We start from the raw sequence: 16,362 nt of genomic DNA on the forward strand, positions 1-16,362 counted from the left end.
ACAGGTCCCTCTACCTAAACCCACCTACTCAACCCACCCACCCATCTACTCACCCACCTACCCATTTTCTATCCATCCCATCCATTCATCTACCCACCCATTCATCATCTATCCATCCATTTATCCACCCATCCATCTATCCATCATCCATCTACCCACTCACCTCCCCATTCATCCACCTACTCACCCATTCATCTACCTATCCATTCATCTATACATCCGTCCATACATCTATTCATCCACCCATTCTCCCTCCCATCTATCCCTTCATCCATCCATCCATCCATCCATCCATCCACTTATCCACCCCCTGCTCATTACATCCATTTATCAGTTCATCTATCCATCCACCCATTCACCTACCTACTCATCTGTTATTCAACTATCCATCCACCCATCCATCTGTCAAACAAACTGAGCACTTATTATGTGCCAGGCACAGTCCTAGGCTCTGAAGACAGTGAACCACAGTAGATTGAGGCAGGCAAAGGCTCCTGCCTTCAGGGAACTTAGTTTTCTGCTGGTGAAAGAGATGAGGCACAAGATGATGATGAGTACCAAGGAGAGGAAATGAACTGGGGAAGGGCTCATTCAGAATTCTGACAGAGCTGTTGGGGAGGCAACTTTTTTTTTTTTTTTTAATAATTTTAATTTTAATTTAATTTTATTTATTTTATTGCTTAAAGTATTACAAAGGGTATTACTTATGTGTCCTTTTTTTTGAGCAAAGAGCAGAAAAAAGCAGGGAGGCCATTGGTGCTGCTCTGGGAGGAAGGATGTTGGGCCGAGGGCAGCCGAGTGAGGGGCTGTGTGCTGGAGTGGCGACGGGGGAGGCCGGGAAGGGTCCCAGGAACCTCATTGCCTGGACAGGTTCCCCCGGGGAGGCCATCAGAGCAGCGTGAGCACCGCCCACGCCGGGCGGGGGTGAGGCCTGGAGCTGTGCCGAGACCTGGGACCCGATTCTGAGGCGCACTGGGCTGTGGGTTTGCATGTTTGATGACTGGCCCCCTGATGCCATCTTTTCCTTTTCATTTTTCCTTCCAGAGCATTACAGCTATGTGTCCTCCAATATCAGTCCGGGCCTGTCCCTGCCCACGGCGCACCCCTCACTGCCGGTGCAGTGCCACGACATGCAGACGTCAGCCCCCGGCCTCTCCGCCGTGGCGGCCGGGAGCCACCCCTCGGGGTACGGAGCCGCTGTGGACGGCGGGCCCTCGGGCTACTTTCTGTCTTCCGGCCACGTCAGGCCCAACGGAGCCCCGGCCCTGGAGAGCCCCCGCATTGAGATAACGTCCTACCTGGGGCTGCACCACAACAACAACCAGTTTTTCCACGACGTGGAGGTGGAGGACGTCCTTCCCAACTCCAAACGCCCCCCTTCCACCGCCACCCTGAACCTGCCCAACCTGGAGGCCTACCGGGACCCCTCCTGCCTGAGCCCGGCCAGCAGCCTGTCCTCGCGCAGCTGCAACTCCGAGGCCTCGTCCTACGAGTCCAACTACTCGTACCCGTACGCGTCCCCGCAGACGTCCCCTTGGCAATCCCCCTGCGTGTCCCCCAAGACCACAGACCCTGAGGAGGGCTTTCCCCGAGGCCTGGGGGCCTGCAGCCTGCTGGGCTCCCCGAGACACTCCCCTTCCACCTCGCCCCGCACGAGCATCACAGAGGAGAGCTGGCTGGGGGCGCGCACCTCCAGGCCCTCGTCCCCGAGCAACAAGAGGAAGTACGGCCTCAATGGCCGGCAGCTGTCCTGCTCCCCGCACCACTCGCCCACGCCGTCCCCGCACAGCTCGCCGCGGGTCAGCGTCACGGACGACACGTGGCTGGGCAACACCACGCAGTACACCAGCTCGGCCATCGTCGCCGCCATCAACGCCCTGAGCACCGACAGCAGCCTGGACCTGGGCGACGGCGTCCCCGTCAAGGCCCGCAAGACCGCCCTGGACCACTCTCCCTCGGTGGCGCTCAAGGTGGAGCCGGCGGGCGAGGACCTGGGCACCACGCCGCCCTCGTCTGACTTCCCGCCCGAGGAGTTCCCCCCCTTCCAGCACATCCGGAAGGGCACCTTCTGCGACCAGTACCTGTCGGTGCCACAGCACCCGTACCCATGGGCCCGGCCCAGGTCCCCCACGTCCTACGCCAGGTGAGCGGGCGGGGTGGGTCCCAGGCCGGAGGTCTGCGTGCAGGTGCCGCAGGGCTCGAACCCCTGCAGCTCCGAACCAGAAGGACACGGTCATCGTGGCTGCAGCCCAGCCTCCAGGCATCACTCACCCCCTGACAGGCCCAGCAGCAGATAAATTCACATTCTAGGGAGTGGGGTTAGGGCTCCTGCATACAGAGTCTGGGGCATACAGAGTTTACAAATACGTGCGCTTGGCGTTTGTTTTGCGAAACCAAACGATCCCTGCCCTGTTTGTTTTCGCCTCCTACTCACCCACTTCCCGTCGTCTCCACCTAATTGCTGTCAGCGCTGGGTGCAGATGGGCCTCAGCGCAGCACTCCCGAGCGAGCTAGAGCGAGCGGCAGCCGCTCCCTGCCGTGCCCACGTGCCCACGCTGTTTGGAGAACAACACAGCCGCCTCCTCCCCAGAGACACACCGGCCCCTGCAGGCTGGTGACAGGGAGCTCAGGCGTGTTCCCAGCCTCACGTCTTGGGTTGTTGATTTTTCTCTTTCACGGCGTGTGGGCCCGCTGGGGCTCAGCTGGGGCCGCTCACTCAGCCCCGCGTCTTTATTTTTAACTGAACAGCTTTCCCAACAGGTGGGCCTCTAACGACCCCTGGCGCGTGCAGCCCCTGCAGTAGCATTGTGACGGGGCGTGAAGCGTCCGCCCGCGCCTCCCGTGCGTGGCGCTCTTTGACACGGGCTGCAGCTGCCTTAGGAAGAAGCCCCTGTGACCTCCAGGAAGAGGCCCGTGTGACCTGCGTGTGGTTTGGGGGGGTGAGCTCAGTGTTTAGCTGGAGGGATTCTGGAAGCGAGATGGGCACAGGGCCCCGGCTTCCCGCAGGCGCCCCCCCCCCCGCCCCCCCTTCCCCTGCCAGGCGCGGAGGGTGAGGAGAAGGGCTGGGCACTGTGGGACCCTCCAGAGGAGACCTGACAGTTTGTCAAGCAGTCGGTGCTGATGGCTAGGAGTCAGGACTCGGAGAGAAAGCAAACACTGGGTTTTCTTGACGTGCATTAGGGCACGTTTTTATCCCCACGTCTGCTTTCAACGTGGAAAATTTAAAAGGCTGGTATTTTCAAAGGTGTCATCGAACAAACGTATCTCAGAACCTGGGTTTCGTTAATAAGCGTGGGAACTGAAAACCCATTTGGGAGCATTTTTATAAATTTAAGGCTGGTTATGCCTGATGTGCTACTTTACAACTTCTATGTAAAAAAGAATGAGAATATTCAGAAGCTAGCCGCCTCCAGTCCGGAGCCGCCCACGTGTCCCAGTGTGTGACCTTCTGTGTGTCCCTGGACCATGAAGGTCGTAGGCAGTGCCATGGGGCTTCACTCTAATCTGGACGTCAAAGGCAGAGTGCCGTCGGCAACACATCACTGTACCTGTGAGCGGGAAGATGACCGTAGCGAGCGGGTTTGTAAGAAGTTGTAAGAATTCAGTTTGTCAGGGGGGCTGGGACAAAATACCAGACTGGCGCCCTGGAGACCTCCCTCCTGGGCATGTGGACACTTGTCATCAACCTGTCTCTCCTTTGTCTTCCTTCTGTGTCTGTCTCTGTGTCCTAATTTCTCCCACCGAGGGGGACACAGACAGCTTGGATCAGGGCCCACCCAAGGGCCTCACTTTATAACTTGATCCCCTGTAAAGACCCTGCGTCCACCCGCAGTCACATACTGAGGTCCCGGGGTGAGGACTCGGCCTCTCCCTTCGAGGTGCACTCGAGTGTTCCTGGCGGGTAGCCGTCTGCACGAGCAGCCTGGGTTTATTTAACTCATGGTCAGAAAGCAGGTGCCCTTCGTCCCTGTCATTCCCGGGCCACCCGACTGCCCTTTATCTCTCGGTTGCAGAGCCCAGTCCGGTGTGCCGCGCCTAACATTCCTGTGCGTTCACGCAGACAAAGCCCGAGGAAGGCACGAGCCCCCCCACGGGTGTGAGGCTAACCTTTCCCACCGCTGGGGCCTCACAGCCAATATGTTTCCTGGTCCTGGCCGCCTGTTTCCCTGTGACCCGTCAGCTGGTGCTCGGGGGCAGCAGGGCCCCGTGGAAGCCAGAGGGGAGGGCGGCCAGACTTCCTTCCTGAGAAAGTGCAGCCAGCGTCAGACGTCAGCAGGTCAGCCACGCAGCGGACGCTGCTGCCATGATGGTGCAGTCTGGGCAGGGAACCTGCCACCACCAGCCCCTGCCCTCCGTTCAGGGCCTCTGTACCCGGTTACTCGTGTCCCCCCAGGAAAAGGAGCATCGTTGCGGGATGAGCCCTGGGGCCCGCTGTGGCGTCATTTCCCTGCTGGGCGGGTTTGTGGCTTACACCTCGGGGCAGAGCATCTGGCAGGCCCGTGGGGTTAAGGTGACGCTGACTTCTTGCTTGAGTCGAATTTGATAGAATTTCACAGTTCTAGAGTTCAGACTTGTTTAGAGCTCAGTGGAATGACGCTTCTGTTGTTCGAGCTCAGGAAATGCACTGGAATTACGGCTGACCCCGAGTTTCCCATAAAAAATCGGAGTTTTAGTGTCCAGGTCAGGCCCTAAGCCTCCTGGGAACGTGAGGGGATTCTTCCCCCGCCCCCCACTTCTTTCTGTGGTGATGGTGCTGCTGCCGCTGGCGGCGTCCCCAGGCCCACCTTGTTACAGGACACGGCCATCTGCCCGTGGGCTTGAGAGGCTGGCTGCCCGGTGCAGGGGCCCCGAGGGTGCAGGGGCGCCGAGGGCGCAGGGGCGGCGGGAGCGTCTGGTGCCTGTGTCTGCATTTGATATTTTCTAGGTGGTCGTTTGCAGATGTGCCTTTAGCCGGATTCATGTTAACCTAAAGGGGCTGAGCGTCCGCCACGGGGTTGTCTCTGTGCGTGAGAACGTTTAGTTTCTTTCAGATCCAGGTCATGAAAAGTTCCGGCTTCGGGGGTTTAATGTCTTTAGCGCCGGGACCACCTCTGACTCTGCCGGAGAGAGGCCGAGTCCGTGAGGACGTAGACTTACGCTGGTTTTGGGAGGCGGAGCGTGTTCCGTCCGTCTTGTCTGATTGGGTTCGAGCAGCTGGGCGAGCAGCTGGCGTTTCGATTTGCGGGCTCACAGAACACCAAGGGCCGAGATTAGCTCGATGCACAGTGTTTACTCGGAGCCGAAGGGTTCGGTGGCCTGGGGACGACGTCCAAATCCATGTATTTTCGACGTTGCGCCTTTTAGGTCTTTGGCTGTGATATTGATGGTTTCAGAAATGTTCATAGCTTTTGTGCCAGGCGAAGTGTTCGCTTCCAAACTCTGATGAAACTGCTGAAGCCTGTTGCGTTTATAAGTTACCTGACTGTCTTCAGATGTATCCTACTTTGGAGTAAGATAAGTGCTCTGGTCAGAAGCACATGTGCTAGAGGCCGAGAGAGATGAAATAAACCCGTAGGCGAGTCACCAGTCCAGCCGCAGGTCCTTCCCCAGGGGTCACCGCTCTGGCCAGCCGTGTGCTCGGTGTCCGTGTCAGGCCAACCCACCCCGGACAGCGGACGTCACTTCGGGGTTTTTCTTTTCCTGACCCAGCGGAAGCAGCACGGCACCTGCACACCATGGGGGGAAGCTCCCTGGCGGTCTTCGGGGAGGTGCTGCGGGGACACAGTTGGAGTCGGCACAGCTCCGAGTGCCGACCGGATGGAGCTCAGTGTCGGGGCTGCTTGCTCAGGCCCCGGTTCGCCCACACTGAAGCCTGTGGTCACCTGGCTCTGAGCTGCCCCTCACTGGGTCCCTGCATCCAGAGACCCGGCTGGGTTTCCATCTCCCAGGGGCATCCTCTGGGGCGGGTGGGACCCCAGAGACGATGTCCCCACGAGGCCCAGAGACTCACCCGGCCACAGCCCTTTCTAGAGCAGTGGTTCTCAACCTTCTGGCCCTTTAAATACAGCTCCTCATGTTGTGACCCAACCATAAAATTATTTTCGTTGCTACTTCATAACTGTAATGTTGCTACTGTTATGAATCGTCATGTAAATATCTAATATGCAGGATGGTCTTAGGCGACCCCTGTGAAAGGGTCGTTCGACCGCCAAAGGGGTCGCGATCCACAGGTTGAGAACCGCTGTTAGAGGATGCACTTGGTATAGGACGAGCAGGAACCGGGGGACTGTGTGCTGTTGTTGGGGACATGGGAGATGATGATGTCCACTTGTGCACGGGCATGGGTCAGGTTGGAGGGCGGGGAGCTAAGCCACAACTCTCTGCGCCTGCTCTGTACCATTTAGGCAGCTCACAGCTTTCTACCTGGCAGATCTGAACAGGTCCAACACCAGGTGTTGCCGTCCTGACTGCCAATCGGAGAGCTTACGTGATGGTCACACCTGGGACTGTGCGTGAGCGGCCGAGGGCGGGCCGGGGGCGGGCCGGGGGCGGGGCTTGCTTCACCAGCACAGCCCTCCCCAGGTGTGTGTGCGGGAGTGGGCCCAGGTTTCCCAGCTGAGGGGATTCTGTGAGTGTCCATTATGAGGAGAAAGAGGAGCTGCAGCCCTTCTGCGTCCTGGACGGCATAAAACAATTCGGATCGTTGTGGCTTCACACTCAGATTTTTAAGTCGAGCTGTTGAGATCTGAAATGTTGCCTAATATCAGAGAATAATCCAAATGCCAGACGAGTCACAGCCGTGCAACTGGCCAGCACCTGGGCTGCCCTGCTCGTGTTCCGGAGTGCGTGCCGGGCGGAGGCTGCGCTTGGGCCTCACGTCCCCGGCCTGGGCGCCTCCGGTGTCCGGTTTTGACATTTCCCACCCTGCCCAGAGGTGGGAAGGAGGTGTCCAGTGAGGATGTGTGTCACGGACCACAGGCAAAGCAGAGCGGGTTCTGCGCCCACCTTTTCCTCCGAGCAGAGTGGTGGGGAGGGCCCTTTACCGTCGAGCCGGCAGCGAGCCCTGCGGCCGACGTGCGCCAGCGGCCTGGGGAAACCAGATAGCACCCTGCCTGGGAGATTAAAATTTAATCGGGAGACGGCGGTTGTCTCCCGTGAAAACTAGACCTTCCGTGTAATTGATGGGACTTGTTTGCCGGTGTTCTTGGGTTCCTGAGCCAAAGCGGTTTTGTTGTTGTTGTTTGCTATTCCTCACCATAGGATATTTTTTCTGCTATTTTGAGAGGGAGTGGGGGGGGGGGGGAGAGAGAGAAACATTGATATGTCACTTCGATTGGTTGCCTCCCACACCCACCCTGACTGGGGCCGGGATCAAACCTGCACCCCAGAGACCTGCCGTGACTGGGAATAGAACCTGCGACCCTCGTTGTGCAGGCCGACGCTCTAACCACTGAGCCACGCCAGCCACGGCCGAAGTGTTTTTCTACGTCACAGTGTGGTTTGCTGTTTTATCAGTGCCTTTAAAATGCCTTCTGGAAGCTGGGCTGACCCAGGTGCAAGTTGGCTTTCAGTAAAGAAAGCGATGAGATTTCCTGTGAGTCCAGGCTGCTCTGTGCTCTGATATGACCTCCGTGTGGGGGGTGGGGGGTGGGGCAGACCCACATCCGTGGTGAGGGCACCATGCAGAGAACGGTGACCGGCCGACACAGCTGTGTTGGCTGAGCACCACGAGGATGCAGGTGTCGGGCGTCTCTAAGCCGTGACACCTACAAGCTTACCTCTGTGGACCCGGCCCCACCAGCCGATGAGGAGCAGGCTCTGGTCTGTGCAGAGGGGGACGGTCGCACACTCGGGGTCAGGCAGTGGCCAGGCAGCGGCCAGGCAGCATCCCGGGGGTCAGTGTGTGTGGCTCCTTGATCTTTCCGGACGCACGGTTGAAGGCCTGTGGGGTGGACAGCTCAGTTCTCTCCTGGCTGCCCAGGCGCCTGCAGACCCCACAGCTCTCCAGAATCTGAGGTTGCTTCTCAGGCACTGGATGACACGCGGGTGGTTGTACCCTGGGAGGCCCTGCGCAGCGCGGAGATGCCCACTTCCCCCCGAAAGTCATGTTCCACAGGTGAGTATGAGGTGTGGGGTGGACACCTGTGCCGATGCCGTTTCCCCGGAGCTCAGGGCTCTGCGTGCGGAACGTGTGGTCCGGGGTCAGAGGACCCCCTCGAGGAGGACCCAGCGTGAGTCAGAGCTCTCCTGTCGCAGGGCAGGAGCCCAGCAGGCGAGCAGTTAGTGTCCCCAGATTGTGCCTCTGGGAGCCACCCCACCCCCAGTTGTAGGGAACGTCCCAGGCGATTTGGTGGGAAGAGCCTGGCTTTGTGGGTCCGAGGGGGCGGCTGAGCTGGGTGGTTCGGTGCAGCTCTGCCCACGGGTGCCTTTGGGGACCCAGAGACCCTGCCTCACTGGCCCCCAAACTGTGCTGATCACTTCTTTTAAACGAGAGAGAGAGAAAAGACAAAATGAGAGACAGCGAGCAGCCCCCGGCCGCCGGCCTGAGGACACGTCGAAGGTTTGACACGTCTCCCTCCCGCGCTGGCTCTCCCCTGGGGCGGGTTTGCGTCCTGCCACGTCGAGTGTGTGGCTTCAGCGACGTTAGCCGTGGCGGCCTCATGAAAAGGCTCTCCCGTTTCCTCCATGGTGGGACGTGTGGGCTTTAACTCTTAGAAAACTGAGAACGGAGAGGGTTTTACCCAAACGGTTGAAACTGCCTCCCCTCTGGGTTCCTACCACGGAAGGAAACCCTCTCACCCACAGGGGCGATCTGAGACTCTCACTTAGCTCAGCAGGTGGGGCGACCGACGTGACCATGAGTCTCAGACCCGGGGGTGCAGGTGTGTCCAGGTGGGTGCCTCTAGCTCAGACCCGCACGGCTGGTGAGGGCCCGGGGAGGCTGGGTCTTGAAACAGTTTGTTATTGGGGTTACCCAAGGAATACCCTCCACTGCAGCGTTCTCCGGAGTGTGGATTAGTGAAGAGACACCCAGGTCCTGAAGTCCTCTGCCCGGAGGTGGTGGAGATGGAGGACCGAGTCGCGCAGGGATCACTCAGCACACGTCCTTCTCCCGTGCTTAGGGCCGTTCACTGTCTTACGGAGGATGTTGAGCTCGTGGTTGTTACAGACGCGTGGCAACTGACTCGGGGTCGGCCGGTCTCAGCTCCCACCGGCTAGTGTGCCCTGACGTCATTTGGCCTTTTCTCTAAATATTCAGTGTGAGATAAAAGACGGGACTCGTTTTTAGAATTATGGTCCCGTAGCTATCATATTAGGTACTAACAAGTAACTTAAAAGTAACCCCTTGGGGTCGTCGAGCGAGCCGCGGGCTCCTGCCCGGCCCCCCTCCTCACCGCCGCTGACTCACACGGTGCCTTTACGCTTTGCCCCCCGCGTTCAGCCGGGATGAGGCCTGACGCTTCCCCAGACCCTTCGGGTTGCCACGTGCCACCTGGCTCCTCGTCTGTCCCGTGTTCCCTGAGTTTTTCTCAAATTGCTGCTGAATCTGGGGAATTGATCGGGTTCTGGCTTCATGTTTGGCCACGCAGTGCGTGCCATCGGGTGGCAGGCCTGTGTCTCTCTCCCTGGTCGCTGACGAAACGGCCTGAAGGTGGTTTTCAATTTTAAATCGAGAGGCTCGGTTTGAAGGCCTGGCTTGTGTCTGGCTTGTGTCCGCGCTCCCACTCAGTCCTGGGATCTCAAGGGGTTGGGGGGTGGGGCTCCTCCAGGGGCTCGAGAGCCTGAAGCACCATCGTCAGCAGTGAACTGTCCCCAGGCCACCTGGGTTCTGAGTTCTGGGGTACACCGGGGGGGGCGCTGAGCTTCCAGGTCCCCGGTGCGGGTGGAGACGCAGGACCGTCGCAGGGAGCGGGGATGCTGAGCTGCATCTGCGGAGACCGTGGGAGTCGGCGATAGGTCTGCACAGAGAAGGGTGTCCCGTGCGCCCCGGGGGCTCCATGAGCAGGCCTCCCGCGGGTGCTGCTGTGCACCTGGCTGCTCATGAAACCCTCGCACTGCAGACAGGCCAGCTCCCTGGGCGGGCAGGCGGCAGGGCCGGGTGGGAAGAAGCCCTCCCTGTGGGTCCCCACGGCCGACTGCTCAGATGCAGCCGAGGGGGTGGGCAGCGGGGCAGCCGGGGAACGCGTGGCCCCGGTAGTAGAGGCAGACGGAGGAAAACCCTGAGTGACTCTCCCATTTTGGATCACAGTGTGTAGGTGGCTTTGCTCTGTGAACAGCGTTTAAAAGAACCCTTCACACTTTTTCTATGTGAAGGAAACACAAAAGTTCAATAAAAAACGAAAGGCTTTTCTCATGGGAAACGGTGGTCATAGCAGCCCCCGAGAGCAGGGTGATTCAAACCGGGAGCGCCCGCATCTTTTCCACCTGGGGAGGCCGCGCCCACGCACAGCAGACACGGGGAGCTATGACTCGCTTCCCTGTGTTATCACAGGAGGCGTCCCCAGCCAGCGGGCAGGGCTGGCTCCTCACTGGCAGACAGGCCAACCCAGGCCCAAGACGGGCGAGCCCATGGGGCCACCCTTCACCTGACTCCTGCCCCCAGGGGTGTCAGTGATAGCAGCCACGTGATGGCCACGCAGGCACTCTGCACTGACGGGCGGACCTGGACCGGGCAGCTGGCCAGCCCTCGGGAGGTGGGGATGATGTTAGTAGAACATGCTCTGATTCTCATGCACAGGCCCAACGGTCAGCATTTAAAAACCTTTAGTTTTGCAAGAATTCCAGATTCACACGAAGTGGCAGAGATCTGTGTCCCCTTTAGCCGTGTCCCCTGTAACAACACTGTTGACAGCAGGACCTACGTGGGCATCGTGTGTGTGTGTGTGTGTGTGTGTGTGTGTGTGTGTGGCCGTGGAGGAGACCAGGGTTCAGAGGACGGGCCGTGTCCCAGCTTTTCTTAGAACCTAAGTGACCTCCCAGCAGCCGAGCGAGGTGGTGTGACTGTCACCCCCATTTTACAAGGGAGAAAACTGAGCGAGAAGTCAGGAGGGCGGTCGTTCTCCGGAAGCGCCCGGTGCTGGGCCTGAGCAGGCTCTCTCTAGAAGAGCAGCCTCGATGGCTCTGCAGGGCCGGCCTCCGTGGCCTCGGACCTTCCCCTGGACCCGCGCCAGGCCCCGCCCGGCCCAGCTGGCGCCTCTGGGGAGGAATGTGTTTGAGACTTTCCAAGGTAAAGGCGGCTTTAGCCAGCCCTGCGCCCATGACCGTTCCCCGTCGTTCCCCCACGTGCATGACTCCTGTTGTGTTTTTGAATTTGCTCCTCACATGATGCTCACAACACCACGTCCCACTGTTTATGAAATCATTAGGTTTTACCTGACCGATGGCCACAGCAGGCCCCGGAGTGGTGAGCGCTGTTTGCCGCAGGTGACTCTACGTCGGACAGTCACCGTCCCTCCGGAGCGTCTTCGCAGACCCCAGAGGGCAGGCCTTTGGGATGGGCCGGGCCTGGAGCTAGGGCCTGGGGCCACGCTGCCTTTAATAAAATGCAGGGTGAGAAATCAGGACGTGTAGAATCTAGAGATTTTCAGCAGTTCCTGCTGGTGGCATGAAAGTATCTACCTTCATTGTTTTTATTTATTTGTTTATTTATTTATTTTTTTAATCCTCACCCCAGGATGTTTTTTCTTTTGATTTTTAGAGCGTGTGGAAGAAAGGGAGGACGGAGGAAGAAGGGGAGGGGGGAGGGGGGAGAGAAACATGGATGTGAGAGCCGGGGATTGAACTTGCAACCCAGGCACGTGCCCTTAAACCCAAGACTTTTCGACAGGCAGGCCGATGCTCCAACCACTGAGCAACACCAGCCACGGCATGTGTGACTTCTAAAAAATTGAATTAAGCTGAAGGTGACTTGGAAGCACGGACATGTCTGTTGCATTGAGCCAGCAAAGCCCGAGGCTGGGGCTGACGTTCCCGACGGCAGAGCTGGTGCGGGGCTGCGAGGAGGGAAGAGGGGTGGCCGCGAGTCACCGCATCGCCCAGCTGCCGGCCGGCACTTTTCGCCCGAATCAGAGACACACTCGCACTTTATGTGGAGCTGCCAGATTCATGCTGAACATTTCCAGGCAAAAACAGTAATTTTAATCATCTATGATACAGTATTTACTTTGTGAACCATCCTAACTTTAAATTGTGCTCATGGTGTGTGGCTAACTCTCAGCGAGACAAGAGCAAATTATTCGCACAGATTCATTCGGGAACATTCCAGTGCAAAGCGTCTAGAACAGCGGTTCTCAACCTTCCTAATGCCGCGACCCTTTAATACAGTTCCTCATGCTGTGGTGACCCCCAACCATAAAATTATGTTTGTTGCTACTTCATGACTGTCATGTTGCTACTGTTATGAATTGCCATGTAAACATCTGATAGGCAGGATGTATTTTCATTGTTACAAATTGAACATAATTAAAGCATAGTGATGAATCACAAAAACAATATGTAATTATATATGTGTTTTCCGATGGTCTCAGGTGACCCCTGTGAAAGGGTCGTTCGGCCCCCAAAGGGGTCGCGACCCACAGGCTGAGAACCGCTGTCTAGAAGCTACGTTGCCCTCCCCCACGCGTGAGGCGTTAACTTTCCTCCGTTCCTCCCACCCCCTCACCGTCTCGCATGCTCTTTTTTTTTTTTTTTTTTTTTTTAAGTTTCTGGGAATCAGATGGAGCTAACTTTTTATTTCTTTTTTTTCTATTTATAGTAAATGATAGTAGTCTTGTTACCTAGGTCAGCAGTTTATACACAGTAACACAACATAGAAACAGCACATTGGCACTCTGGACGGAGGTGCTGTCTTGGGGTCTCGGGGCACTGGCGTCTGCCCAGAGTCTGTCTGGGAGCTGTGGGGAGGCCCTCACTGTAAGCAGTCACGACTGCGTCCCCTCCCCGGGCCCCTTCGTCCCTCGTGTGGAAGCCCGGTGCTCGGGTGGCTCCTTGCCTCCGGCCGTGGTGCGGGACACAGAGCAGGTGACGCGGGAGGTCACCCGGGAAATGCCCGCCGGGGAGCTCTCCCGCGGTTGCTGTTTCGTGTCACTCAGAGGCGAGCCTGCGTTTCGGTGGTGGTGGTGCCCGTGCCCGGCCCTGTGACTGGCATGTCTCTCATTCTCGAGCTCACGCGTATTTATCCCACTTCTCTTGGTCAAGTTACAGGATGAATGTCTGCAGAGGTGACTGAGGTGGTGCTGAGGGAGGTGCTGAGCAGGCGTCCCTCTGTGGCTGGGAAAGACGCCCCGTTAGACCTGGAGCCGAGCCACTAGGGAGGTTCGGTCATCCACACGGGCCTGTCGCGAGGGAGGAAGGTGTTGCGAGGTCCTCCGTGGGAAATGTTTCCATCTTGTTCAGGAGCCTCGTTGCGAAGACCCGCCAGGCCCTGGCCACGTGCCCCCAAATGAGCTGCCTGTGTCAGGACGTGACCTCACCGACGGGGCGCGGGGGCGCCGTGGGGCACGGTGTGCGCGGGTCTAACGCTCTGCTGTTCTCTTCCAGCCCGTCTCTCCCTGCCCTCGACTGGCAGCTGCCGTCGCACTCGGGGCCCTACGAGCTGAGGATCGAGGTGCAGCCCAAGTCCCACCACAGAGCCCACTACGAGACGGAGGGCAGCCGGGGGGCCGTGAAGGCGTCGGCAGGGGGTCACCCCAGCGTGCAGGTACCGGCATGCTCACCTGGGCTTCTCGGGTCCATAGGCACCTTTGTGGCAACTGCTAGCATCTCTTCCTTTTCTCTCTTTAAAAATAAGCTATCATCTCCCAACTGGTCCAGCGAAATACTCTGTGTGCCGGGGGAAGGCCTGGCTTCTCCCCGTGCGCTTAGGGGCTGAGGGACACCGTGCAGCTCTTTTTGCTGCCGCTGGTGGGTCAGCTGCAGTCACGGTGGGGCAGGGGGTCTGCCGGCTGGGCCGGTGCCACCCCCCCTCACAGCCCTTTGGAGGAAATAGGATTTAGGGTTAGAGCTGGTGTCCGGGGAGCACCTTGGTCACCGTGACAGGGACAGGGGTCACCTGCCGCCCTAACCTTGGCCCCCTGCTCCCCCCGGGGAGTGGGTCTGCAGGCCCCGGGGGGCTGTGGGCAGGCATCGGCGTTTCCCGGGGTCTCACGTCACCTAAGAAGCTGTAAGTCCCCTCCCCTCCCCCGCCAGGCTCCTGCTGTGACCATCACATTGAGGGTGGGCGGGCCTCCCCCCAGAGCTCCAGGCCATGAAGCAATGACAAGAGCGTTTCCCCGAGTCTGTGCCCACCACGGCTGCGCCCGGCCCGCTATCGGGATGATGCCAGTGGGCGCCCGTGTTAGGCTTTATTCACTGAAGTAAGTCAGAGTTTGGGAGGGAGGAGGGCACGCAGGCCAACGCGTCGGCCAGCACGACAGTCAGCACCATCGGGCAGGCGCTGGGGGCGGCACTCAGCCCCGCGGGGACGGTAGGTGGCACTTGCGGCCATGCACTTGGCACCGGTTAATACCTGCCTGGTTAGCTGCTCGACTCGACGCAGCCGGTGACATTTTAAGTTGCCGCCTCCGGGGAGAGAAAGGTCAGACACGCCTACGTCCAGCCGAGCGCCACGGCTGCAGGCATTTAGCTCCCTTTCTGGCCACAGTTTTCATGGCCGAACGTGGTTGCGGCTGAACGGGAGAGACGGTCCAGCCGCGAGAAACAAGGAGGGGCATGAGGATAAAGCAGCGAGAACTAAAAGCCCTCCCGCTGCCTGTGAATGCCGGCGAGAGACGCCGGGGACGCGGTGCGGCCCGTGGTGCCTCCCTCACCGGCGGCTGAGGACTGTCCAGTGGAGGGTGTGCAGAAAGTGGGTGTCCACCTTCACCCCTTAAGTGTCCTGGGCGGTCGGGGTGTCACCATCAGTGTGGCAGCTCGGAGCACTGACACCTTTTGGAGGAATTATAAACATTTTAAAATAGCCTCAGAACTTAGTTCAAATTACAGGACAGCAAAGTGGGAGGGGCTGGCTCTGTGTTTAACCAGAAGGGACAGCCCCACCCCCATCGGTGCCCGAACACCAGGGTCAGGACATCTGCCAGCGTCTCCTCGTGAGGAGCTGGTCATTGAGGATTTCTGACCCCTCGGTGCCAGCGTGAGTTTGCGTCTGTGCAAGTGTGGCAAGCGTGAAAAAGGAGGGAGGGGGGTGGGGGGTCCTTTTTCGGTTGGTGGACCACAAGTCAGATAAAAACTGAGTTTGCACACAGCTATAAAGCAAACGAAGAAAAGCTCGCAGCGTGGCTGTGATGGCTCAGTGCCCCCAGCCCTGCCCTGCACAGCACCATGTTGCATGTCCTCCGACACCAGGACCCACACCCGCACCCTCGCCTCCTCCAGAAATGGCCACGATCGCAGGGCCTTAGCCCGACGTGACCGGTCCGCTGTTCTGATCAGAACGGTGCCACCACGGGTCGCGGGAGAGCCACCCAGCGAACCCGGGAGCTCTCGCTGGATAAACACGCTGTCCTGGGACCTCCAGCGGTCAGACCTTCCACATCGCCGAGAGCTTGTCTGGGAAGTGAGCCCGCGATCTTCTGCAGGAGGGGACGCCCAGGTGCCCGAGCGAGGACGCAGCTGTTTCTCCAGCATCAGTGACGGGGGGAGCTGTCCTCACAGCTCCCCTGCTCTGCATCCGCGACGGCGATGACCTCCTTTCCGGACGGATGAGGGGACAGCGTCGGCCGGTGGGGTGGGGTCGAGGAGTGTGCAGGGCACTTTCCACACTCAGGACGCTTCCTAGACTCTCCAGTCACCGACAGCCTAGGAGGCGTCCTGGGGAGTCGGGGGCTGCTCACTCCGCCCCCCCGCCCCACCCCCACGACCACAGCACGAGGCACGGCTCTGTGGGTTCAGCAGGCTAGGTCTGGGCCCGGCAGTGGCTCTGGGAAGGGGCAGTCTCTCCACCTTCTCAGGGACAGGAAAGCAGAGGGGAGGTGGATGGCGGGAAGATGCCTTTCCAAGGAGGCGGGCTGGGCCTCTCCCGGTATTTTTACTAGTAAACCAGAGGGTTACATTCCTGAGGAGCCAGGAGCTGGTGCCACCGCCTTCTTCAGACGAGAACACAGACGCTCCCAAGCGCCCGCCGTTCATCTCTTCTCCGTCCTGTTTGCCTGGAGCCCCGCCTCCTGCCATCCTCCGGCCTCCAGCCAGGCCTCCTTCATCCTTCCTCTCTGTCGTCCGCCTGTGTCCCCGACCCCAGAGCGCTGCTCACGTGAGCCCGTGGTGGGTGAGCATCCAGAGAGCCCGCCTGGGGTGTCCTGTGTCCCTGCTCCCGTCCGGGCTCGCGGAGCCACCCAGGGAGGCCGCTGCTCTCTGACCGAGGGTCAAAGGGTGGAGCTCTGTTTACCA

General features: G+C 59.2%; 1 protein-coding gene across 2 annotated transcripts in view; it reads left to right on the forward strand.

Annotated features, from left to right (window-relative positions):
- Positions 1-16,362, forward strand: part of NFATC1 (nuclear factor of activated T cells 1) — a gene marked incomplete at its 5' end in the record, with an annotated part of 107,620 nt that overhangs the window by 12,476 nt on the left and 78,782 nt on the right. For both annotated transcript variants that reach the window (XM_081097797.1, XM_081097798.1), the window contains 2 exons: positions 1,045-2,143; positions 13,519-13,678. In XM_081097797.1, the coding sequence (XP_080953923.1) occupies positions 1,045-2,143; positions 13,519-13,678 (1,259 nt within the window). The remainder of the gene's footprint in view (positions 1-1,044; positions 2,144-13,518; positions 13,679-16,362) is intronic.

The sequence above is a fragment of the Myotis nattereri genome (assembly GCF_964212035.1).
Source record: "Myotis nattereri genome assembly, chromosome: 8".
Lineage (NCBI taxonomy): Eukaryota > Metazoa > Chordata > Mammalia > Chiroptera > Vespertilionidae > Myotis > Myotis nattereri.